Source organism: Talpa europaea, assembly GCF_964194135.1.
Source record: "Talpa europaea genome assembly, chromosome: 2".
NCBI classification, from domain to species: Eukaryota; Metazoa; Chordata; class Mammalia; order Eulipotyphla; family Talpidae; genus Talpa; species Talpa europaea.
The window spans coordinates 35,249,058-35,267,944 of NC_140068.1; the positions used below are offsets into that span (position 1 = coordinate 35,249,058).

Genomic DNA, 18,887 nt, shown 5'->3' on the forward strand with positions numbered 1-18,887 from the left:
TTTACATCTTCTAGCTGTAATTCAGATATTTGTAAAATGTGGCTAAATTGAAAAAAAAAAAAAATGAAACCTGTGTGTTAGTTTCTCAGTTCCTAATGTTTGAATTCTGTTTTCAGTCATTTATTTTTAAAAAGTCTTCTAGAATAAAATCTCCAGAAGTAATGGTTTTTAAATGCCAAACTTCTGTGATGATTGGCTGTTCATTTAGAAATTAATGTAAAAATCTAATCCTTTGATGTCAATATACTGATCACTATAATTAACCAAATAAAAACTCAGCAGTGAATTACTTTATCCAGTAATTTGGCTTATCTTTGCTTTATTTCTAACAAGAATGTATCTTGTTCCTGTTATATTAATCACTGAGCTCTTTTTGGGAAAGTATTGCATTTATTTTCATTTTAATATTTTAACATTTTCTTTTAATTGCAATTAAACAAAAATGAAATTTTCTTCATAGTTTTAACAGTCAGACGTGTTTTACTTTTAAAGTCTAAGAACTAATTAGTGGACAGTTTTAATAATTTTATTAATTTAAATTTCAAAGTTTAACATTTAGCAAGACTGTTTCACAAATTCACTTATTTAGAATGACAGGAAATATATACAACTTAGAATCCATATTCAAACAAATGCCCTTTCTCTTTCCTCAAAATAAAAGCTTTAAAAAGTGCAGTATAAAAGTTTTTCATATGAAGGCACTGCGTAACTCTGCATCATATGGCTAATATCTTGCTTGGCAGCAAGAGTAATGGAAATATTCTACACTTAATTTAGTGGCGCGTAATAAACTTTTTGAGGAAGAATCTAACTTTCATCAAAGAAAAGGAACCTTTTGGCCCATTTAGCTAATGAATTCCTTTCCAAGGCTGCCTTTTAAAAATTTATTTGGAAAAGCTATTTAGAATATGTCAATCACAAATATGCCTAATCTTAACTCTCCATCAGTGTCAGAAGGTATGGAGAAGAGGACTACATGTGTGAAAATATATATTTCCAAATATTTTCTGTTATGATAAAGCTAAATATGCTTTTCCAAATTCGATGATTTTTTATAGAAACGCTGCCAATAACAAATGATCTGTCAAAACAATTTTAAAGCATTATGATCACAGTACGTTTATATATATCTAACGAACAGGTCTAAATCACTAATTTTCTGTTCTTAAAATTAGGGAGTTTGTATTTGCTCGTAGCATTTTGAATTCATTGGGCAGTAACAACATATGATTCATGGAGTGTTCTAATCTGTTTTTAAAAAAAAAAAACAAAACCATAGCCAGAGGACCTTATAAACAATCACATTTGTTTTCATATTAGAAACCAAATTAGAGCCATAAGAAGCTTCGAGGTGGCCTGGAAAACCAGATCCTAAAGTTCTTGGTAGCATATAGTTGTCTTCAAATCTCTTCTTTAAGGACATGCCAAAAAGAATGGAAATTTGCCCCTTAAATAAAACCAAACTATTTTATGACAGGAAGAAACATTTTAGTTGAAGTGAACTTGGCTTTTTCGAAGGTCAGCAAACTAGTGGTCCAAAGATTACTGTCCAAGAGCCTAAGACATCTTTATAAGCTGGTCTAATTCATATTTTTCTTCATAAGTGCTTTAATTACATATAGAGGAGAAGAAAATTATATATATGTTTTAATCAGATTAGTTTCAGAACAAATAAAATAACACATTAGAGAAAAAATTACTTAAAAATAGTTGTATTTATATTCCACAATTTGCTCAAATACTGGTTTTCTTATAAACTTTCTACAGGATGTTTTTGAAACAAATTCTTCACATTTGCCTTCACTATGTACTTACGGAATTTCAGGGAATAGTTCTGTGTATTTTTATAGCTTAATTTGTACTAAAGGGATGGCAGGTGGTCACATGCAGTCCATGTGGGATTCTAACATGACATTTAGTGAGTTTTCTGATGTGGACCATCCCTTTGATGCTGAAGGTAATGCATCTGTTGAAAGAAGTGATTGTAGATTTGGGTTACTGCTCTCTGCATCTTCCAGTTTTTCTGTGTTATCTTCCCAATTAATGTGGAATCTTGTGACTCTGGGATTAGATGCCAAAATGTTCCTTTGAAGCTAGAAGGAAATATAAAAATGGTAAATACTAAGAAAGCTAGATCACCATATACAAACAGGAGCTCAGTAAAATAGTTATTTTAATTAGTGCTCCAAAAGAGCTAACTAAGTTCATATATTTTAAGTCTAAATACGTCAAATAAAGCACCTTAAATGTAACTCATCAACAAGGATTGATTGGGGCTGTAGCAAAGAAAGAATTCTTGCTTAATGGAAGCAAGGTGTGGAGAATCTGAGAGAATTCATCTAACTCCTCTATATTTCTGTTGCCTAAAAGGGAGAAAATCTCTTAATTTTTGAACGTAAATGCTTTAGAAGATGCTTTATTTGACAAATATGTTCTGTAATTGCTGTATCACTTCAGTAATACTTTAGAGAAAAAAGAATTTCCCCCAAATATAACCTCTCATTAATGGTTTCCTACATTTTAGTTATTATTGATTCATTCAGAGTATTCTGGTTTCTTCTCTTTCTTGTTTTCTATAGAAGGTGCTATATAGGTAACCATATATTGCATCAGTGGAAAATCCAACACTAGGATAAAAAAATTCCAGCTTTCTTATCAGAAGGGAGAACATGCCATTCTGCTCCCATGTAATTTTTCTTGCTTGATCTGGTAGATAGTTTCATGCTTAGTATCTCAGGAGAATCACCAGTTACTGAACTGTTACCATTCATTGGGAAATCACAAAGTTCTAAATATTTTTGAGTATACTGAATTACAGATTCACAGATTTCAACTTCTCACTCATAGTTTTATTTTCTCAGAATTTAAGCTGTTTTCAATTTCTAGAAATAAAATGGAAGACTTTTAACCTTTAGGTAGAGCACAGGAAGCATGGAATGTTGGAGTTCTGAGATATTTACTATTCATATTAAAAATAAATACAAAACTTACCCCCAGGATTTGTGGAGTTATAAACTATCATAAGACAGAAATATAAAATATATTTAATATATTTAAAATATAAAATATCCTAAGACAGAAAACAGTCATGATAGGAAATGCCATGCAAAAAGCCATAAACAAAGGCCTTTTTCTAACAAGAGGCATTTTCATTTTTCTAAACCATCAGACTCTCAAGGTGCCTGAGCAACATCAATTACTAACAACTTATTTGGAGGTAGTGCTTGAAGTCATTCCTAGTAGTAGAACAATGATTAGGTAGCCCAGTTGGCCTAATGGCCTCAAATTTCTTTTGTCTTAAAGCCAGTTTCATAGTGTGCTATGAAATGGCAATTGCACAAAAAAGGAATAGTTCAAACATACCTTAGAAAAGTCTGGTTTTACTGGCGGATTTTCCCTTAATTCTGTCTCGGTATATTCATTATTTACATAATAGCCAACTCTAATAAATTCTTGACCTCGGTAGGTGCATGTAATTAGCACAACTGTTACACCTACTGCATCTGCATCTGGAATGAGTCCTGGATTTGGTGCATCAGCCTAGAATAATTTAAAAAGAAAAAAAAAAAACAACACAAAAGGTGTTAACTGCAAGCAAGACTGGAGTTTTGTTTACCCTGAGCACCCTATCAGCCCAGGACACAGCCACAAAAATTTGAAGGCCTACTAGGAAGACAAATATTCCTATGTGAGATTGACTTATAGCCAGAAAATATAGTTCATGTTTCTCCACAGTATAACTAAGTACCTGGGTACTTGAAAGCATCACTTCTTCTAGAGGAAAATAAACCTAGCTACATTGTATGGTGGCTTATGAGGGATTATGCAATATTCAATTAAATCAATATAATTCCAACTTTTTCTAGTCATGATTTTCATGCCTAAATATTTCGTAAACATTCAGTATCTTCATACAGCATATTGGCAGCAAATATTTATACCAATTCCCTCTTCTACCCACGATATATTCTCACACCCATTCACACTCTCCTCACAGGTATTCTAATAGTAAATTAATAAAACTTGAACTGGAATGAAAATAGCTAATATAGCATATTTTCAAAAGATACCAATCCATAATAAATAATGACTTTGCTAGGCACTAAAATACAGTGGGCTGCTTCAACCACACAATTATAGAAATTCAGTGAAGGTAAAGATTGTTTTAAATAAATTTAATTAATGACAGGTTTTGAATCAAGCTGAACCTTGAGGAATGTAGAAGGTGAAACAAATGAGCTAGAGAAGACTAAGCATGAGTTGACAATGATACTGTCCATATCAGTGTACGGGACAGTAAGGAGAGTGGTAGGAAGGACTCAGACTAAGGGGATAGACAATGATGGCAAGGCATCTGAGTGCTACAAGGGCAGCCATTCTGAGTGCTAAGTGGATGAAGTGCCAGCAGATTAGCTTATTACTGTTCCCAGAACACTAAAGAATATCCCTGGACCTGGGTTACCACTTCATCTAATGCCTGAAGCTTGGGAACGACCCAGACTAGTATTCTCAATCAGGCCATCATCATCAGAGAGGAATGTAAATTGTATGCCTACTATGTATATGAAACACAAAATGACACAGAAATACCTACCTAGGCTAAAATCCTCAGTTACCCCCAGATTCTCTACTTCCTACATCTAATTGTCTTAACATTTCTCATCTATGACGGCTGAAGCACCTCTTACTGCTCAATACTGTTAATACTCTAACTGATCTCCTCCAGATCTAACCTATTGCTTGCACTGTTGTCAACATCAGCTACTTAAATATTCCTATTCCGTCACTAGATTTAAAAATCTCAGATACTCCATTTCTAAGGGTTAAAAATGTCAGGTCTGTGTTAATAAGACCCTTCACAATTTGTCTCTAACATCTCCATTCACACTCTTTTTAACTCCACACCTCTTCCTCTAGTTCTAGAATTACATAGGTTCTTGAAAATGTAGTGATAAAATGTTGTATATACTGTTCCCTTGGCCTATAAGGTCCTTCCTTAACATCCTGAAAAAATTCATCTTTGAAAGCTTGCATCAAATGTACCCTCAGTGAAGTCCTTTCTAATTCAAGGGTAGAACTAGTAATGTTTGTTACATACTCCTTATTACTTAACATAAATTCTCTAATCTATGCCAAAAATTTTAAATGTTTTCCCTTCAATCTTCTGTGTGATTCTAAGCTTTAGAATGGGTAGAAGTCCCATCCAGTTCATCTTTATAATCTCATGTTGGCACAGCTCTAGTCATAATAATCTGGTTCCTGCCCTGAAGGGTTTATGATCTCTTTGGAGAGATACCAAGATGTGACTAAAGGGCTTGTACTGGAGAATATGCTGTTTCTCTGAGAAATGTGTCCTCACCCATTCCCGCCCCTCTAAGAGATTTTCATATACCTTGAGTGGGAAGAGATAGGAAATAGATGTTTAGTATTATGATGGAAACTTTCCACATTGCTTCCCATCCCTTCAAGCAAACTGGTTCTAGGAATACTTGTGGCTTAAAATTTGACAAGGATTAACTTGAGCAAATTCAAGAGAAACCTGTAGGCCTATCAGATCATTTAGGATAGAGAAGTGATAAGCAGAGATTTTTAACTCCAATCAGCAATACTATGTAGGTAGCTGAACATCTTCCTGCTAGTCTTTGAGACACAGGAGAGAGGCATGTTTACTCTGAAAGGCAAAATGACAGACCAGGAGAGTAATACGGTTGTCAAAAACCAAATTTTTGTACCTCTCTGCTAATAATGGTGCATTTTACAAAATGCGTAAGCCGAATATATGCTCTAAATAAATCACATTAGACTTCCTCTGTGCTTTCTGGCAACATGGGGACTAACAGCGAGGTAAAACCACTGGAAAATCACTAGAGGGGAGTATTTTTGAAAATTTTTTTCCTATGACACTCTAAGCCAAAAGCTTAGGAATTTTCTTAACAAAAAGAAAAGATTTGTAAGGGTTTGTTTCAAAAACAAGGCATTTACAAGTTTTGATAGTAGCAAGAAAAGGTGTATCACTATGTGTCAAATCAAGTTTCTGACTACATGAATTATAAGTACTAGTTCTTAGGTTTGTAGGTCAAAGCAAATACCCCATATAACAATTTTGAGAAGCTGAGAGATAAAAATTTAGTTATAATAGAAATAGGGCTCTATTTGTCAGTGACTTTATTAGTTAAGTGTTAGTCCTCATTTAATCCTCACAATGTTCTTTTAATATCTTACTCACATTTTATAGTTAACTGGAGTGACTGAAAGAGGTTAGGGGGCCTGTTTAAAGTTACATGTGGCTAATAAGCACTGCAGCAAGATGTGAACCAGGCCTGCGACTATAGTGCTTTTCCTTATACATGCATTCTCCTGCACCCACATTTTTAACCAAGGTTATGGAGTTGTATGAACAACTCATGATAATAGCACTTTTAATTGACATATTTTGAGTTTTTGGTTAATTTATTTTACCTTTACTTATCTGTTAGATATATTATCTGTTGCTTTTTAATAAAAAGCACTAAGGCCAAGAGTTTAGCCTTAGTTCTGAATTCTCTATTTGGAAGAGGGAAAGATAGGATCTCTAGAGATAGCGTTTGAAGGATTCTTAGCCCCTATCTAGTGGGGTTATTTGACTAACAGTATTCACTTAGATTGATGCCCATCTGTGATGTAAGAAAACATGGAGGTCAGGGACAGTAAAAGGGAGATTTTTTTCTCGCTTAAGTTTTTCAGTGGGTTCTACTTAATGATGGGACTGCTAAGCAGAAGTACTTGTAACAAAACTAATAACCTATGGCTTGTTGCTCTTTAGACACTTTTAACTATCTTCCTGTAATAAGCAAGGGTACCAGAGAAGTCACTGAATAGTTTCATACAACAGCTTAACATGGATTAAAAGAAGTATCACTTTTATAATACAGAAGACAATGTCTGAAACCTTGGCACAGACCCAAATACTGTGAGTGGTATCAGAGGACATAATTTATATTAGAATTTCCCCTCACAAATATTAAACAGGCTAGTGGTTTGTGATAGTGATCCTCTATAAATATGTATGCAATAGATGCTTTAGTAAACTACTAGATTTCAATTTTAGTGACCCAAGATCTCAGAGATCTCTATCTACTAACATACTTGTTAAGCTAGGCTCAATGACTAGATTATGCTGAAATAAAGGGTTTTGTCATATCATCACTGCTCACAGCTGAAACCATAAAGGCACATGTTACTAACTTTACGAATTTAGCATGTTTTTTATTTTTATTTTTTTTGCATAGAACTGGGGTGTAGACCGGAGGTGCAGGGGTGAGAGGATTCACCAAAGTCAGAGTGGGGAGCAGAACAGGCAGACTGACTGAAATACACTGCTGAGGGGAGCAGTGGGCAAGAGAGGAGAGATCTGCTGTGCCATCTGTGGGTCAGCTCCCTGGCCAGGGATTGAACTCAGGCCATAGAGGTGACAGAGCTGAGATTTAACCCCTAAGGTATTAGGGAGGCCCTAGTACATGTTTTGAATCGCTGTTTTGAGCTGCTAGATAACCACCCTGAAAATCTACTAGGGGACAATTCACAGGAAGAGCCCAAAATTAAGCACCAGTGTGCCACATTATATAAAATCCCCTGTATGCTGTGCAAATCCTGAATGAACATCACATTAATGTCTCTCAGCATACAAAATCAAGAGGGGACATTCCTTCCTAAAACATGATAGAAGCAGATAAAGCGAAGCAAAAGCAGAATGACTTAACTCAAAAGGGATAAGGACCATGAAATATAGTCTATTTAGGAACATATCTGGCATAAATATTTACTAAGAATAATCTTACCTGAAATACAAACATATGCCTTCCAGCGGGAACAGGCCCCACTAAAACAGAGTCTAAAACTTGATCGTATTCTTCACTTTCTGCAGATCCCACATAGATAATTTTCCATTCCAAGTCTAGGGTTAAAAACCAAAACATTATTCCATATTCAGTAATTTCATTATGAGATGACATCAAAGACCCTTTTAATGTCCACTTAATTCATTGGCTGCTAAAGGCAACTTCTCATTGCTGAAGATCCATTCAGAAAGACGCTGAGCTGCTGCTTGTAAAATTCTTCCAGGTCATACCAGTTCCTCATAGCAGTTCTTTTGAGAAATAGCAGGCCCTGAGCATTGCTCCTCATAAACAAACGAACATAGCCAAAAACTTGGGAAATGCAACAACCCTCTCTTGAGGATTCATAGAACAGAATGGCAAAGTAAGTGTTCTGAGACATCCCTAAGTGAAGAATACCAGCATGTCAATGTGTTCATCCATCACTTCCCAAATGTATTTGGTAGGGCATTCCAACTTTTTTTTTTTTTTTAAGATTTATGCATATAAGAACTGGGGTACAGGCCAGAGGTTTGGGGGTGGTGAGAGGATTCACCAGAGACAGAGTGGGGAGCAGAACAGGCAGATCTTCTGAAATACACTGCTGAGGGGAGCAGTGGGTGAGACAGGAGAGGTCTGCTGTGGCGTGTGGGTCCCCCCTGGCCGGGGGTGGAACCCATGCTGCAGTGGCTGCAGGTAGCTTCATAGGCTGTGTCTCAACCCCTTGTGCCACCAGGGAGGCCCCTTGAGTTCCAACTTTTAACAACCTACTGAACACAATTTGGACACTTTGAAAGGGCTCCCCAGACTATGCTGGGCAGGTCTAAATCATCTAAATGGTTATTAGCAAACTTCCCTCTGGGCTCAGAAGGGGCTTTATCGCATAAGATGTTAAAGGGCCGCAGTGGGGCTTTATCCTCATGACACCCATTCATTCTTTAAATCGGGAAGAGGGAGCCAAGAACCCTTATACCACTGATATGCATGCAGTGGGCCGCTTGCGGAGCAACAAGACATATTCAAGTGCAACCTGAGATGTTCTGTGTAATCCAATCTTAGGTGTGATGCATTTTGTGTACATTTTACAGTTTACTTTGCAAGAACCTAAAGATGAGTAAAAATGATCTTTCTTTTGAAGGAGCTTCTTTGGCAGGATGAGGAAGACAACTCTACAGATACAAATCATCTCAGCACTCCTCCTCCTCTTAGGAGTGCAGCACTGTGTGGCCTGCTCTCAGATGCACTCTACTAAAACTATACAAGCATTACTACAGGGAGTTTCTGGGTCACTTCTTGGGAATCTGGTTAGTGCTACCAGTGTTGCCATATTTTTGGTCACTACATAGAGCTATTGTTACCTAAATAAGTAACAAAATAGTATAGGTACTACTTATTCATACTGTATTATAAACTGCAGTTTATTGGAAAGATCTTTTAGGTTTGTACTTTCTCTTATCAAGTCAGTTATTTTCAGAGGACCTAACATGCCATGTGTTTTTTCTAGACCCAGCCCACTTAATATTACAACTTCTAGCACATTTCCAGATGCAGGGTCCTGTATCTGACATCTCACAATATCAATTATTTGTTGTTGAAGATTGAGTGGAAACAATGTGAATAGTCAGAAGAAATAGCAAATACAAAGATTCAGAAATGGGAGGAGGGTTGGCATCCTCAAGAAAAAGAAAGGCCAGGGCTGGTACAGAAGGAGTAAAGAGGAGATGACCATGAGATGGAGGGTAAAGGGCACGGCCAGATTATGCAAGGATTTGAAGGTGAAGATCATAATGACTTGGGTTTGGGGGCCTCCCTGGTGGCACAAGGGGTTGAGCACTGCACTATGAAGCGGTCTGCAGCCTCTGCAGCACGAATTGGATCCCCGGCCAGCCAGGGAGCAACCCACATGGCACAGCAGACCTCTCCTGACTCACCAGCTGCTCCCCTCAGCAGTGTACTTCAGTCAATCTGCTTGTTCTGTTCCCTACTCTGTCTCTGGTGGATCCTCTCACCCCACATCTCTGGCCTGTACCCCAGCTCCTGTATGCATAAATAAAATAAATCTTAAAAAAAAAAAAAAAAGACCAAATATGTAGGATAAATACATTAAAAAAATAATAAAGATTTGGGTTTTACACGAGGAGGAAGCACACAGAGGACCATGGTGATGATGCACAGGTGAACTGGTGGTGGGAATTTTACGGGGACTACACCTGAGAGGAGAAAGCATACATTGTACAAAAAGGAAGAGTGATGTAAAATATATATTTAAAAAAAAGAGACTTGGGTTTTACACTGAGTGGCATGGGCATCCATTGGGGGTTTTTAGCAGAGGGGTTACAGGATCTGACTTTCATTTTAAAAGGACCGTTTTGGCTGCTGTGTTCAGCAGAGAATAAGAGGACAAGATTTCAACAACTGAGACAAGAAATTATGGTGGTCTAGACCACATGTAGCCATGGGGTTGAGAAGCAGTCATCTTCTGGATAAATCTCAAAGCAAGTTTGGCAGGGAAGGGAAACAATCAGGAATTAGTTTTACATTGAGATATCTACTAGATATCTAAGTGGAGATAATGAGATGGGAAAAGCTTGGAAATTGTCAACATGTAAAGCCTAAGGGATTCCTAGAGAGTGAGCCGTCAGGTTCTCCAAGATCACTAAAGACTCTGGGAGATGAAGAAATCAATAAAGTAGGTTATAAAGCTAGTGGTCAATGAGGTAGGCACCTCAAATGTCAAGTGAAGAAGTGGTTTTAAGGAGTGTGAAAACTATCCGGGTAGGAATAATATTGGGAATTTCTCACATGTAGGTTTTTATAATGTTTTGTCCATTTCATATGTATTTGTACCACTACCACTCTTGGCCTCCTAATTGGTATTAAGTTAAACTGGCATTGGTGATGTGACATAGGAGCATAGTTATGATTTACAAAGTTACTTTTATAAAATACCTACTATGTGCTGGGCATTGGTCTCACCACTTCATACCTGGTGTTTAAACCTCAACAGGTTTGTAATATGGATTTAATTATATCTTTTAAGTACTGAGAGACTAAGAAATCTACCCAAATTCACATAGCTAGTAAATAAAGAGTGTGAGAAGCTAATATGTCTCTCCCAACACAAAAGCTTGGTTAGGTTCTTTCCCAAAAACATACCCAGGAAGATAAATTCTTCCCTACCTCTCAAATAGTGGAATAGGGAATTTAGTTATGGGGGAACGGATGAGGGAAGAGGCCATGATCAGATGTTAGCCTTAATGAGTACACAGGCTGTAACTCAGATCACTTGTACCTTAATTTTTATGCTTACAGATGCTTGCTGTAACTAGTGAGTTTAAAATGCTTAATACTTATTTGTAGATTAGCATCACTTGTTTTATTAGTTTTTTAGCTTTCCTTGTGCTCTGTATTAGGAGGAAAGGATAGGGACACAGGTTGGTAGCTAAAGGAGACAATTTTAAAAGTTAACTAATTGTTGCATTTAATCATGATAATCACAGTAGTCTGTCATCTCCATTTGTGGTGGGAGTCACTAATGAAATGTTAAAACTAACTGGGAAGAACAGTAGTTTGGTGGGTAGTATATAATCTTTGAGAATTAGAACAAGTCTGAAGTTTGCAAGTGTAAAGCACCATAATCAATTCTAGTACACTGTAAATACTCAACTGACTATAGCTATAATTGATACCCATCAACTTTTAAGAAAAATGGCTCCATCCATCAGAGAAGCAGTGAATTAGCCATTCACAGAAGGCATAACAAAGACAGCAGGAAAGTCAATCAAAACTCATCCAGATTTAGTGACCAGCAGGTCAAACAAATCCAGGGTCTCCTATATACCAGGCTGACAGGAAAACCTCATTTAAATCTAGACTGCTGTCCTGCTTGTAATAAAGCCTTATGTTAGAAATAACTAAATCAACTTAACTGCAATCAATCAATAACTGCTTTTATTCTGAAGCATAGCTATAGGACAGTTGAAATATTTGGAAGCTACTGACAAGCTAAAGTATGAAAAATGGTGACCAACCTCTGGGTTGGGACCTAGAACAAAATTATGAAGTGAAAGGTTTCCATCAGAATATTCTATAGTTTAATTTCAAGACTTTTTTTTTTAAAGACCTGTAATACAAAACTATGGAACCTATAAGAAGCCTTTGCTAGGTAAACTCAATTTTCTTAATCCACACAGCCTCTAGGTGGAGTACACAAGCATGGTACCTTTTTTGAAAGATTCCTTTGCAGCTCTGTATGACTCAGCTTAAATTCTTTTAAAAATATACGAAATAAGTACTCAGTGCAGAAGTGAGGTGCACAAGTGGAAGTAGGTGTATGCTTGACACATCAGTATTATAAAAACTGATGTAATTCTGCTGGATTCTGAGCAGATCCCATTTAAAAACGGAACATATTTTTCTGCTGTGAATGGCAGTTTCACCACCCAATGTCAGAGCTCTATAACAAGATCCTGAACCATCTATATTCCCTGTTCAGAACTAGTTCCTAAAATGGAAGGCATCATTTTAAATATATCTATACTTTGAGGAATTTCTAAAGCCTAAAACACTAGTCTAAGTACTAATCAATGGTTTCTCTTGCATTTGCCTACTTTTATGAGATTGTAATAAAAATTGGACAGTTTGGTATGAAAAATGGGCTGGTAGCTAAAATACTTAAAGAACACTGTGGGGAAATAATCAGATGGTTTAATAAATATTACCATTAATTTTATTATCAATGGCCTATTTAGAAATTATTTTAATGAATGAATCATCTTTCAAAATGTGTACCACATGTATTATACACACATATATTCTTTATATACATATTAAAACTGGAAGAGCACAGATTAAAGTTAATTATGGTTACTTGCAGGAGTAAAATGAGAGGCACTGAGTACAGGACTGTTATACGTTTGTACAACTTTTTCAAAGTTTATTACAATGAGCTTTTCTAATTTAAAAAGTGAACACTACAAAACTTTATAGAAAGTAAAAACGAATTTTTAAAGTGAAAATTGCGTTACAGGTCATGATTAGCATAATAATTGTAATGCAACTTGTTAAATGTACTTGTAAGTTTAAAGTAGTGTGTTCCCTGTTTAATTGTAATCCTACCAGTGGTGAAGTAAACTTTCTTCTCCTCAAGCTCTGAAAATGAGGCACTGGGTTATTTTAATATAATCTAAGAAAAGCAAAGATAACGCCTTGGCAAATTTCAGCTTTCTAAATATTACTGCATATAGTAAAAATACCTTTTTGAAGACCTTAAAACGCACTTAGAAAAATAATTTTCTGCATGGACATCAGAACGTGGCTTTTTATTTCCTAGCCCACTTTCGTCTTTCACGTTCAGGGTGTTTGGATGTGGAGTTATTTTTAAATTGCAACACGTTCTTGAAAAAGTCTCTCAGACCACTGAAGCAGCCGGCGATTAAGTCCTGGAAATTATTTAGGTATTTTACTTACTGAGTTACATGTAACTTTCTCGCGTAGCAATATTTTGCCTCCTGAGAAATGTCCGTCCTTACGGCAGACGCGTCCCCGCCGGTCGGGGCGAGCCCGCGCGCCAGCATCCCCGGCGGGGCCCCGCGCATCCCGGGCGGCCCGAGCACCCGGGGCCCCCGGGAGCGCCGGCGCCCGGCCCGCGGCGCGGAGGGGCCGAGCCTGCGCCCGCCTTCCCCGCTGGTTGGTCGAGGGAGCCAGAAATCAGCGCGAAGACAGCCTCGCTCTCCTCCCCGCCGCGGCCGGGCATGGCCACCCGGGACCACGGCCGCTCCGGCGCGAGCTCTGGGGCCGGGCCGGGCCGGCGCGGGGAGGCGGCTGCGGGGCCGCGCTCGTCACCCGCGGCGCGGCGAGGAGGCGTCGTGACGCCGGGGTCGGTGCCCGCTTCTCCGCTCGGGGTAAGATGGCTCCGCGGCTCGCCCGCCGGCGCGACCACACGCCCGCCCCGCCCGGCCCGGCCTCCTCGCCGGGGCCGCGGGGGCCGCGGAGGCCGTGGGCGGCGCGGGGCCGGCCCGGCGCGACCCCCGGCCGGCGCCGCGGGCCGGGGCGCGGGGCTCCGGGGCCGCCCGCCCGAGACAAAGCTGACAACATGGCTACCTCCGCTCGCACAAGTTCCTCGCAAGTTAGCCGCGGCGGGCGCCCCGGCTGCGGCCGAACGCCGCGCGCGCCCCGGGGCCGCCGGCCGCCAACTTCAAGTTTCCCTCCGCGGAGCCCGGCCCGCCGCCCGCCCCGCGCCGACCCCGGCCCCCGCGCCAGGCCGGGCCCGGGAAACTTTCCCCGCCGGCGGCCGCGGCTGACAGCCCGGGCGGGCGGCCGCCACTCACCTTCAGACAGGTCCTCGATGCACTCGAAGGTGATCTCGAACTGGAACGGGTTGTAGAAGGGAGAAGGGTTGTCCAGCACCACTACATTGTTCACCTGAACCTTTGCCATATTTTGGAAAAAACACAAACAATGGGCACGGGGGCTGGTCGCGGCACAATAAAGTCCAGCGCGCGGCCGCTCGGGAAAGCGCAGACCCCCGCCCCGGCGCCGGCCCGACGTCGTGCAGCGGCGACTTGAGAAACTTTTTTTTCCTCTTTTTATTTACACGGGAACACTCCACAGTGTTTTGCAGCTTTCCTATTTCACTAAACTACAGCCCATTCTGCTCTGATAACTAGCAGCGTTGCCCGCGATTGGCTGCACCCGGGCTCTGACCCTCCTCCTCCTGCGAGGGCCTTGGCGGCGAGCAAGATGGGCTCCCGCTCCCGGAATGGACTCGGAAACTAACTGCGGCTCCACCTGCTGGTGTGGATTAGGACAAAGGCGGAGAACAAAGTGAGTGGAATACGGGCTGGGAGGCCCGCGCGGAGGCCGCCGGCGGCGGCGGCGGCGGCTGGGGTGGGGGGGGGGGTAAGGGGGGAGGGGCAGGGCAGGCCCCGCCCCCGGCCCGGCGGCTCCCGCGCCGCACGTCGGGCGTGGCCGCGGCGGGGCGGGGGCCGGGGGAGGCGTGGCCGCCGTCGAGTCGCGGGGGGCGTGGCTGCCGTGGCGGGAGGGCTCGATCCCGGGGTGCGCCCGCCCTGGAGTTTAATGTGTGGGGTTCCCCCCCCCTTTTTCTTATAACGCCTCTTTCACATCTGTGCAACGGCTATGTCGGCGCTCTGCTGAATTTAGCGGATGGGGTTCGTGCGTCTCCACTGGGTCTGGTTCAGCTGTCTCTGTACGAGGCGGTGTTGGGGTAGAGGGAAGTGTTGGTTGCGGTGGAAATAAATTGCAATTTATAGACCGATGCCATCTCGAAAAGAGCAAAGCCATTTTGGAAATCCAGTTCTTGGCCAATATCTGCGTTCGGGTACGATAGCGCCGTTAGTTCGATAGATAGAAAATGAAGGACGAAAAGCTGCTTTTCCACACACACTTTGCTTGGAAAAATCTGAGGCTGTCCCTAGATGATCTCCCCCCGCCCCCATTCCAATTTCGAAATACTTAAAATAAGGAAAAGGATTACTTAAGATGTGATCATTGCACCCCTGGTTTTTGCGGTTTTTGGTGGGCTTAGCGGAACATGAAAGGAGAAAATGGAAGTGTGGGACACCAAAAGGCAACAGCTCAGATGAAATAGAGAAGGGAAATGGAGAGAGAGCACAAAAGCATACTAGACGTTTGAGTTTGAAAAAAACGCACGATTTAAACCATTAATAAATGCGAACACTCGTAGCACCGTAAGCAAGTTCAGAGGAATCTTTGCTTGTCACCAACCAATTAAGAGCTTAGCTGAGAAAATGTGGAGTCTTCTGTGCTGCTTGACAACCACTATGGGGAAAGGGAGCTCTTTTAGCACATTTGTGAGCTTGTTGCACTGCCTATTTACTAAGTAATGTTTTATTGTCTGCTGTTCGTTTTTTCTTTGAGTGTTGTGAATGAAGCCACTAAATTTGGTCAGTCAATGTCAGAGAAAGTTATTAAATGTATCTGTTAGGAATTTTCTCAGTATATAGTCAGCAGCATTTTGATCTGTCATTCTTTGAGCTAGCTATTCATACTTAAGTAGGTTGCTTTTGATGAGACCTCTTCATCCGATGGTCTTTTGAAAGTTAATGTGGGATAGCTGATACCATGACTCCTCACATTTAGAAAAGTACTTGGGGGTGTCTGTGGGGTGGGAGGAATTCAATTTTATTGTTAATGGATTAAGTAGTCAAATCTATGGGAAAAGGTTTCCTTAAGTCTAGTTGTTTTTGTGTATTAGGAGGTAAGAGTCATACTGTGGTGGATAAATGATCCTCTCTGTTCGTGCTTGCTAGTGCTGGGCCTAACACTAGTTAAGATAAAGTGTCAATTGCTGTGTCTGTAAGACACTCGTGATATTTTGATATAAATGGTCATTTGAAGATTAAAACATGATTCCCTTGAGAATGGTGTATCAGTATTCTGATTATTACAGGCACTCTTAGGAGGAGATTCTAATTCACTTGCTTTATAAAAATGGTATCAGCTTGGTAAAATGAAGTGCAGTTTGCAGTGTGACCATGTGTGTGTTGTAATCGGGTGCATTTTAACATAAAACTTGATTTGGGTAGATTGCAGCAGCAAAAATTAAGATGATCTACTTGAATACCAATAGTTTGGCTTTTTTAAAAATGTTCTGCTTAACATGTCATATGCAAAGTACTTAAGGGGCGGGGGAACCCTAATAATTCACTTGAAGCCATAAGAATTCCTCCAGGCCTCTCATACTGCATTTCTACTCCTCAAAAACATTAAAGAGCCCTTGAGCATTCTTCCCAGTAATTTCCTCACTATTATGGAAAAGGCTAAAGGGATTCCTCAGATATTCCCTGGTATAATTCTAACTTAAGTGGTTTGTTGTCAGGGAAAATATCGTATATACATCACTCTGATTTCAGTGATAATCTGTAGGATTTATTATTTCTGAACAACTTTTTTGGTGGCCCTCAAATAGCTAACTATATTGCAGCACAAGACATCACAAATGTCTTCATTTGCTAGGTGGGTCCCACAGGATGCATGGAGGGCTACATGGAATGTAATCCTCAAAGTGATTCTCTCTGTACGCATTACTTGGGGGAAGCATGGCTGAGAGAAGTTGCTTGGGCTCTAAGATGAGGAAAACCTAAATTGGTGTCTAAGAGAATAAAGGGACCTAGTTAGCCATCGTTATGAAATTCATATGTTGAAACCCTAACACCCACATACCTCAGATGTGACTGTATTTGGTGACAGGGCCATTAAAGAGGTGATTAAGTTAAAATGAGTTTCTTGGGTGGGATTTCATCCAGTCTAACTGGTGTTGTCATGTGAGGAGAAAATGTAAACATAGAAAGAGACTCCAAGGGCACACATGGATAGAGGAAAGACATGTGAGGACACAGCAAAAAGAAGTTTAGGTTTTGTTGTAAGCAATGGAGGGAAGTCTCCAAAGAAACCAACCCTACTGACACCTTAATCTTATATTTCTTTTTTTTAAGATTTATTTATTTATTTTATACAAGAACTGGGTTACAGGTCAGAAGTGCAGGAGGGTGAGACAATTCACCAGAGCCAGAGTGGGGAGCAGAACAGGCAGACAGAGCGAAGGCACTGCTGAGGGGATCAGCAGGCGAGGCAGGAGAGGTCTGCTGTGCCATGTGGGGTTCTCCCTGGCCGGCGGGGAATCGAACCGACACTGCAGAGGCTGCGGGACAGCTTCGAAGCGGGGGCTCAACCACTGCGCCACCCTGGAGGCCCTTAATCTTAAGATACACTTCGCTGTTTAAGTTTCTCAGTGTGGTGTTTTGTTACACAACCTTAACAAACTAATACAGTTACAATGTTTTACCCTCAGAATTAAGTTTATTAATAATCTGAACTCACTAACCACAATTATTGGTTTGTTACCAAGTGCTTTCTGATTGCCAGTAGGTGGTTGGGGGCCGGGTATGGAGCTGTATGTTCTTGTTTTTCTTCAGAAGTACCATTGGGCCCATAGTTTAGACTCTGAAAAGATACAACTTGCTTCTCTGATCCAAAGGCCCTCCCTGGAACTTCTGAGAATCTTAAACATGAAGTTAAATTGAGGTCACACACAGTACAAGATGAAAGAGTGAATTAAAATGTGCAAAAATTAAATTGAATTAAAATATATTGGAACTAAGTATTATATCAAGTCTCAGTTATTGTCTCAGAAGTTATAGGAATGGAAATGCTAATGTCTTACCTTTGTTCAGATCCTAGAGTCCACTTATGCACAATTATTTTATCACCATTGATTTCTCTTTGAAGAGATGTGCATTATTGTCCCTACCCCCCACCACACTCAACCCCCTCCCTCAATTCTCAAGGAAGATTTATTATAATATGGTCTGCAGTAAGTTTAAAGGACTCCCTATTATTTGAGAGTTATGGGATGTCAAAATTTGATGATCATTTTCAATAAAATTCTCAGCATAAATGTATAATAAAAATTTTTCAGAGTTTACATACATTTTTAAAAGGAATAAACCCTATAGTAGTGATTCTAATAATAATAACTAATAATGAGAGCATTCATTATGTGAAATTAATGTACTAGACTCCGGAATGTTTACAGACAAATCATAGGTAGATGGCATCCTTAAAAATTTTCTTGTCCCATTGGAAACAAATACAAAGTGTTAGAAGCAACTTTAACCAGTTACAAATTTGTGTGGGAGGCATATATGGTATCACAATAGAGGCTGTGTGTTATGATGTTTCTAATGATGTAAAGAACTTTTAAATACCTGTTTTTAAGCTTTGCATCACCCTGGTATAGTAAAGGTGTAGGTATTATCATCCCTTCCATAACAAATCAAGACACTGGTGCTCAGAAATTCCCTTTAATTTCTGCTTAGTAGCTCCCTCCCTACTGTGTCAGGTAATATTTGAAATGGCCTTGATTTAGAAAAATGATGGTACCCATAGGCACTGCCCCGTTTTCTGCTCTACCTCAGTTTTTCTGTTTTGTGTTCATTGCGATCCACCATTAGTTTACAAGCTTATTCAAGATATAAGCTAGGTCTGGTCCAT

The 18,887-nt window shown here is 40.1% G+C and overlaps 2 protein-coding genes across 6 annotated transcripts in view; one reads left to right on the plus strand and one right to left on the minus strand.

Moving 5' to 3' along the window:
- The window catches only part of MCM9 (minichromosome maintenance 9 homologous recombination repair factor), a gene marked incomplete at both ends in the record, with an annotated part of 55,149 nt that overhangs the window by 14,048 nt on the left and 22,214 nt on the right, over positions 1-18,887 (plus strand). The window lies entirely within an intron of this gene.
- On the minus strand, positions 1,881-14,291 carry ASF1A (anti-silencing function 1A histone chaperone; the record flags this gene model as incomplete). The annotated part of the gene is made up of 4 exons (XM_084227701.1): positions 1,881-2,093; positions 3,364-3,540; positions 7,818-7,933; positions 14,183-14,291. The coding sequence occupies 4 exons, from the start codon at positions 14,289-14,291 to the stop codon at positions 1,881-1,883; spliced, it is 615 nt and encodes a 204-aa protein (XP_084083827.1).